This window comes from Olea europaea, chromosome 15 (genome assembly GCF_002742605.1).
Source record: "Olea europaea var. sylvestris chromosome 15, O_europaea_v1, whole genome shotgun sequence".
NCBI lineage: Eukaryota > Viridiplantae > Streptophyta > Magnoliopsida > Lamiales > Oleaceae > Olea > Olea europaea.
In genome coordinates, this window is record NC_036251.1 from 16,771,853 (window position 1) to 16,779,647 (window position 7,795).

The 7,795-nt window shown below is 35.5% G+C and overlaps 1 protein-coding gene across 1 annotated transcript; it reads left to right on the plus strand.

Annotated features, from left to right (window-relative positions):
• Positions 1 to 5,424: 5,424 nt before the first annotated feature.
• Positions 5,425 to 6,314, plus strand: LOC111411302. Its single transcript, XM_023041845.1, has 3 exons — positions 5,425 to 5,746; positions 5,830 to 5,912; positions 5,964 to 6,314. Exons 1-3 carry the CDS (start codon positions 5,425 to 5,427, stop codon positions 6,312 to 6,314), a joined length of 756 nt encoding a protein of 251 aa, XP_022897613.1.
• Positions 6,315 to 7,795: the final 1,481 nt, after the last annotated feature.

Sequence of the window (7,795 nt, forward strand, 5' to 3'; positions counted from 1 at the left end):
GCTGTCTTCCCTTCGATATTAATAAATAATTTGGAGTAAATTTAACCAATAATCACTGAACTTTACACTTGATTACTACTTGCTCACTCATCTTTCACATATTACTGAATGCTCACTCATCTTTTCATATAATTACTCATTCATCACCCGTCTCTTCAAATAATTGGGCGACTTTTATGGCAAATTTTCGACAACTTCCGACCACAAAGAATGTCAAATTTTGATACCGTTGGAAAGCCCACGACGTCCTCTTCAATTACCATCCAAAATCTCATTATAACTCCAAGGGATTCGATCAAAAAATTGCCTTAAAAGTTGCCCAAAAATTTTGAAAATCTGCCCAGATTTTCAAAATTTTTGGGTGACTTTTAAGGCAATTTTTCGGCAACTTTCGACCATCAAAACTATTGAATTTTGATACCATTGAAAAGCCCACAATGTCCTCTTCAATTACCATCCAAAATTTCCTCTTAACTCCAAAGGATTCGATCGGAATAAACCCACAAAATCAGCATCCCGAACTTTGTCCAGATTTTCGCCTTTTCAAGATGCTGATTTTGTAGGTTTATTCCGACCAAATCCTTTGGAGTTATGGAGAAATTTTGGATGGTAATTGAAGAGGACATTGTGGGCTTTCCAATGGTATCAAAATTCGATAGTTTTGATGGTCAAAAGTTGCCGAAAAATTGCCTTAAAAGTCGCCCAAAAATTTTGAAAATCTGGGCAGATTTTCAAAATTTTTGGGCGACTTTTAAGGCAATTTTTCGATCGAATCCCTTGGAGTTATAATGAGATTTTGGGTGATAATTGAAGAGGACATCGTGGGCTTTCCAACGGTATCAAAATTCGACATTCTTTGTGGTCGAAAGTTGTCGAAAATTTGCCGTAAAAGTCGCCCAATTATTTTAAGAGACGAATGATGAATGAGTAATTATATGAAAAGATGAGTGAGCATTCAGTAATATGTGAAAGATGAGTGAGCAAGTAGTAATCAAGTGTAAAGTTCAGTGATTATTGGTTAAATTTACTCAAATAATTTGAGACAGATTTTAATAAATTTAAGGACTTTTCATATATTTCATTAATATGGATGAAATTCTACGAAATTTATGATGGATATACTTTTAAATTCAAGTATTTAAAATGTTAAAATCAATTTTTTAAACTTTTGAACTTATTAAATTTATATGAATATAATGTTTATATTTGAAACTAAACTAAACTAAACTAAACATGATAAATCATTACATTTCAATATATCTTAAAGAACATTTAATGCCCTCGTTTGAGCCTCATTTTTCAACCAAAATATATTTTTCAACAGTAATTTGATATTATTTCAACTACACATTCTACAATAAAATAATATTATACGCAATCAAAAAAATTTCCTTATTTTTTAACCACACATTTTTCATTAATATACTATTCAAAAATTCATTTTCTTCATAAAAATGGGGCTCAAACAAGGGCAATTTTTAATTATTGTTTATATAAATCAAATTGTTGTATAACATGTACATGTGGTCTTATTACTTTGACTACTCTTGGTGCACAAATTGAATATAAATTTTTAAAGGAAAAAAATATAGGTTTGAAATCTATTAAAATTTGAGGGGTTAGGTTATAAATTTAAAAAATTTAATACTTATATTTATAAAAAAAATTCAGTCATTTTTAGGATTTTTTTTATTATTGTTACTTTTTCCTCTTAATCAATTAAAATTTTTTTTAATAATTTCATAAATTTCCTAATAAAATTTTTGATGTCATTTGAAAAAAAAAAAATTAATTGAGTGGAAAATGTAACAATAATAAAAAAATCCTAAAAATAATTAAATTTTTTCAGATATAAAAATAGTCAAGATGAAAAAGTAGTATAACAATTTAAACTACTTTATTAAAAATTTTATTAAGAATTTTTACGTCAAAAAAATTAAAATTTGACATCTTACCACATAAAATTTTCTAATAAAATGATGTAAATTATATTGAGAAATTTGTTGCGCAAAAATAATAAGCATTAATAAAATAATTGATTTTTTTTAAAAGACGAGTTATATGTATCAGAGCGTTGGACTCAAGAGGAGTATCAGCAATTTTAGTATCGGTACGGCGAGCACGCTCAATAACATCCATAGTATACTTAGACTGAGAGAGAAGATTACCTATAGGAGAAGAAGCAACTTCGATTCCTCAAAAATAAGATAACGCACCTAAGTCTTTCATTTTAAAAAGACGAGTCAATTCTAATTTCAAATCTGTAATTCAATCAACATCATCACCAGTAAAATTCATATCAACATACAATAAAAATATAATGCAACCAGCTGAAGTACATCTAGCGAATGGGGCTGGGTCATGATGAATGGATATAAAACCAAAGAGGTAACCACAATGAAACATTTCTCAAATCAGGCACGAGGTGCTTATGAAACCTAAGAATGCTGCTACGAATTATGTGATAAAGATAGATAATTGGGAGTCAAACAATGCAAAAAATTTCACGTGGATTCATAATTCTGTTGAACAATCTAATCTATTAATACATAGTTAGTGAAGTTTGAAACAGCGAAAAAATTTTGAGATCACCTTCAAAAGTTATACACAAAGTCTAACTTTACAAAATGGTATCTGATGAGTGAATTTCACTCATTGATTTAATGTCTCTTAAGCTTAAAATATTTGGCTGCTTTCGAAAAATTTAGAACGTTTTGATGTGGGTATTTGTGTTGTTTTATAGGTAAACCAATTTGGTGAAATGGTGAGTTTGAAGGGTGGAAAAGAGTCAAAGTTACATAGAAGTGAATGGACAAGAAGAAGCATCAAGATGCACGTGAAAGACGATGGAAGAAAGAAGGAAGAAAACCAACAAAAAAAATGCCACAGTTGCAGCGCCTAGGCGCCACAAAAGGAGCAGAAACTCAGCGCCCAGGCGCTGTACACGCACACAGGAAGTAGAACCGCAGCGCCTAGGCGCCACAGTGCAGTGCCCAGGCACTGCACACGCTGAAACAGGATAGAGACGCAGCGCTTAGGCTCTACTTTTGTAGTGCCCAGGTGCCGCATGCCGAGAAAGGAAAAACGCGATTTTTCCAAATATTTTCGACCCGGCCCTACTCCAACTCGTAATGCAAATTAAGGGGATTATAAATACATATTACAGACCTAAGAAAAGGTTTTTGGACGGCTGAAGAAGCGAGGCAAGGAGATATACTAATTGAGAGAAGAATAACTGGATTTTGGAGAAGAAATCAAGCTACAACATGAGTTTTCCTTATCTTTCTCTTCTCCATGCGATTTAATTTGTACTTTTTTGTGTTATTCTTTTCAATCATGAACTAATTTATTAAATCTAGGGTTTGATGTAACCTATTTGAGACATGATTCAATTTCTTTATAGTATTTTCATTTAATTTTCTAGAATTGATTTGCATTGTTCTTGTTTAATGCTTTCAGTTGGTTGATCACCAATTGAATAATTGATGCTCTAAATTTAATGCTCGGGAGAGGGAAATTTAGGTATGATCTAAGAACAATATAACCTAGATTTACAATTTTCGAGAGAAAGTGTGATTCTTTGAGGATTAAAACAAGAACAAGTGCGTGATAATCTTTATAAATTTAACTCGGAATAGAGATATTGGGGTTGAAATATAGAGATAGGATCTATTTGACGCTCAAGAGGGGGAAATAGAATTAATTTAGGATTCTTGCCTATGAATTCGAAAAATAATTAATGGAAATATCTATAAGGATTGAAAATTATGTTGAGAATACGGTGAAATCACTCCCTAGACATTACGTAATTTTGATTTAATCTTTAGAAATTACCTCACTTTTATTGCATTATTTAATTCATTGACATTAGTTTAGTATTCAACATCAATTTAACACCCAATTGTCTAGATAAAGTAAACGCGGACACAATTATAGTACTCAGTGGAAGTCGAATATCAATCCCTGTGGGTTCGACACTTTTCAATTCTTTAATATACTACGAAACTTGACACCGTGCACTTGCGGTATAAACTCACATTATATAAAACGCGTGACAAGATTTTGGCACCGTTGCCGGGGATTGATTCATTCGAATTCAATTGATATTATTACCAATCAGCGTTCATTTTACCTTAGATTTTTATTTCTATCGTAATATTTAATTTAATTTTATTCTTTTTGTGTCTATCTTTAAAAGCTTCCTTGTAATTATTTTAATCTGTTTATGCGAACGGCGAGAAATCTAGATCTACTACGTGTTGATCCGAACCAGAACGCACATTTCGCATTCTCAGAGGCATACAAAGAAACAAAAGGAAAGCAATGGCAGAACATGATGCTAGAGCAGCCAATGAGGATAACCAACAAAGGGTTATTCGGGACTACATAAGGCCGATTGTCAATGACAACTATTCCGACATCGCACGCCCAATAATTGCTGCAAACAATTTCGAATTAAAGCCAGGGTTGATACATATGGTGCAGCAAAATCAATTTGAGGGTGCTACAATAGAAGATCTAAATGCTCGTCTTGGATCCTTTTTGGAAATTTGTGACACGGTGAAGATGAATGGGGTTACTGAAGATGCATTTAGACTCCGCCTACTCTCATTCTCTTTAAGGGATAAAGCAAAGGCTTGGTTCCAATCATTACCGTATGACTCAATTACAACTTGGGATGATTTGGCTCAGAAATTCCTCACCAAGTACTTTCCACCTTCTAAATCAGCTCAACTTCACGGTGAAATTAGCCAATTCAAACAACTCGACTTCGACCCATTTTATGAAGCCTGGGAAAGATTTAAAGATTTGCTTAAGAGATGACCTTAACATGGGTTCCAGAAATGGGTGCAAATTGAGATATTTTTTAATGGGATAAATGGGCAGACAAGGACTACGGTAGATGCAACTGCGGGAGGCATTTTAATAGCTAAAACAGCAGAGGTTGCATATGCTTTATTGGATGACATAGCCACCAACAGTTACCAATGGCCAAGTGAGAGATCGGGTGTAAAGAAAGTAGCAGGACTTCATGAAGTGGATCCCATCACTGCACTAGCAGCCCAGGTTGCATCACTCACAAATAAGATAGTCACGCTTACCACTCAAGGAAATCAACAGAAGGTAGATTCAGTCATGAGTACTTCTTCTTCACACGAGCAGGTCCAATACGTCAACAGTAGAAACTACAATCAAAGAGGAAGCTACCAAGCTAATCACTATCATCCAGGGCTGAGGAATCACAAGAACTTGTCATATGGCAACAATAGAAACACACTTCAACCTCCACCCAGATTCAACACTTAGAATTCTGATGGGAAACCACCATTGGAAGACATCCTTGGGACGTTCATTTCTGAGACAAGATCACGCTTCAACAAAGATGAATCACGTTTGGATAATATTGAAACACATGTGTCCAACATGGGAGCCACAATGAAGAATCTTGAAGTGCAAATTGGCCAATTGGCTACCTTAATAAAGTCTCAACAAAAAGGAAAATTTCCAAGTGATACAGAGGTCAATCCAAAGGAGCACTGTAAAGTTGTTGTATTAAGGAGTGGCAAGCAAGTTGGAAAAAGTGAACTCACTGAAGATAGCAACCCCACACCTGATAAGGAGAAAGAACAAGTAGTAGATGAGCAAGAGAAGCAGGCCAAGGGAACAAATAAGGCCCATAGACCTTACTCCATATCCTTCCCTGACAACCCACCAATTCTCACACCACCACTTCCATTTCCACAGCGTTTTCAAAAGAAAAAATTGATAATCAATTTGCAAAATTTTTAGAAATTTTCAAGAAAATTCACATTAATATTCCTTTTGCAGATGCTTTGGAACAAATGCCAAATTACACAATGTTTATGAAGGAAGTGATGTCAAAGAAGCAAAAATTGGAGGAATATGAAACAGTAAAATTGATAGAAGAATGCAGTGTTATTTTTCAAAAGAAACTTCCTTAGAAGAGAAAAGATCTGGGCAGCTTCACTATTCCATGCACCATTGGAAGCTCTTCCTTTGAAAAGGCCCTCTGTGATCTAAGAGCAAGCATCAACCTAATGCCGTTATCAGTATTCAAGAAATTAGGCCTCGGGGAGGTCGAGCCAATAACAGTGACTCTACAACTAGCTGATAAGTCCCTCACCTACCCACGAGGGATTATTGAAGACGTGTTGGTAAAGGTCGACAAATTCATCTTCCCAGCTGATTTTATGGTATTAGATATGGAAGAAGATCAGGAAATTCCACTGATTTTAGGCAGGCCATTCTTAGCAACTGGAAGGGCATTAATTGATGTACAAGGGGACAATTGACATTGAGAGTGAATGAAGAAGGGGTGAGGTTCAACATTTACCAAGCAATGAAGTACTCAGATGACAATGACACTTGCCACAGGATTGACTTCATTGATTCTACTGTGAGAGATAAGAAATTATATATTAAAGATCCTCTAGAGCAATGTATGATGTTTAGCACAACAAAGGATGATATTAGCACTTTTGGAGAGTACATAGGGAGCAAGGATTTGGTTGATTACATATTGGCTCTTGAGTCTACATCAGTTGTGGAAAACCCATCACAATGTGAGGATAGTCAACAGCAAGAGGAAGCAAATAACAAAGAAAGCAATGAAAACAGTAAGATTGAACTGAAGCAATTACCAGATCATCTTCGCTATGCATTTCTGGGGGATAATTCTGCATTTCCAGTGATTATTTCTTCATTACTCACCAGAGACGAAGAGGATAGATTATTGAAAGTGTTGAGGGATTATAAGGCCGCTTTGGGATGGTCGATAGCTAACATCAAGGGAATAAGTCCTACAATATGCATGCATAAAATCCTCATGGAAGAGTCTTACAAGCCATCCATTGAACATCAAAGAAGGTTAAACCCAGCAATGAAAGAAGTGGTTCGAGCGGAGATTCTAAAGCTATTGAAGGCAGGAATCATTTTTGCCATTTCAGACAGTGAATGGGTCAGCTCAGTACAAGTGGTACCAAAGAAAGGAGGGATGACTGTAGTTAAGAACGACAACAATGAGCTAATTCCAACAAGAACAGTAACTGGCTGGAGGCTGTGCATTGACTACAGGAAACTGAACAAGGCAACTAGAAAGGACCATTTCCCACTGCCGTTCATAGATCAAATGTTGGACAGATTAGCTGGCTACTCTTACTATTGCTTCTTTGATGGATATTCGGGCTACAACCAGATTTGCTATAGCACCAGAAGATCAGGAAAAGACAACCTTCACCTGTCCCTATGGAACTTTTACCTACAGATGGATGCCATTCGGGTTATGCAATGGACCGGCCACTTTTCAGAGATGCATGATGGCAATCTTTGCAGACATGGTTGAAGACATCATGGAGGTATTTATGGATGACTTCTCGATGTTTGGTACTTCTTTTGATAACTGCCTTCACAATCTCTCCTTAGTGCTGCAACGCTATGAGGAAAGGAATTTAGTTCTCAATTGGGAAAAGTGCCACTTCATTGTACAAGAAGGTATTGTGCTAGGCTATCATGTTTCAGCGAGGGGATTGAAAGTGGACAGAGCAAAAATTGATACAATTGCAAAGCTACCACCACCCATTAATGTCAAAGGCATTCAAAGTTTCTTAGGGCACCCTGGATTCTACAGGAGATTTATCAAAGACTTCTCAAAAGTGGCAAAATCCCTATGTAGCCTTTTGGAGAAGGACACAACTTTCGTAATTGATGAAGACTGCTTACGGGCTTTTGAAACCATAAAGGCAAAATTAGTCACCGCCCCAGTGATAGTAGTACC

Coding starts and splice junctions, on each gene's coding strand:
- LOC111411302 (XM_023041845.1), top strand. CDS start 5,425: ATGGGAGCCACAATGAAGAATCTTGAAGTGCAAATTGGCCAATTGGCT. Junction 5,747..5,829: donor ACCACTTCCATTTCCACAGC/GTTTTCAAAAGA, acceptor TTCCTTTTGCAG/ATGCTTTGGAACAAATGCCA. Junction 5,913..5,963: donor AATTGGAGGAATATGAAACA/GTAAAATTGATA, acceptor AAACTTCCTTAG/AAGAGAAAAGATCTGGGCAG.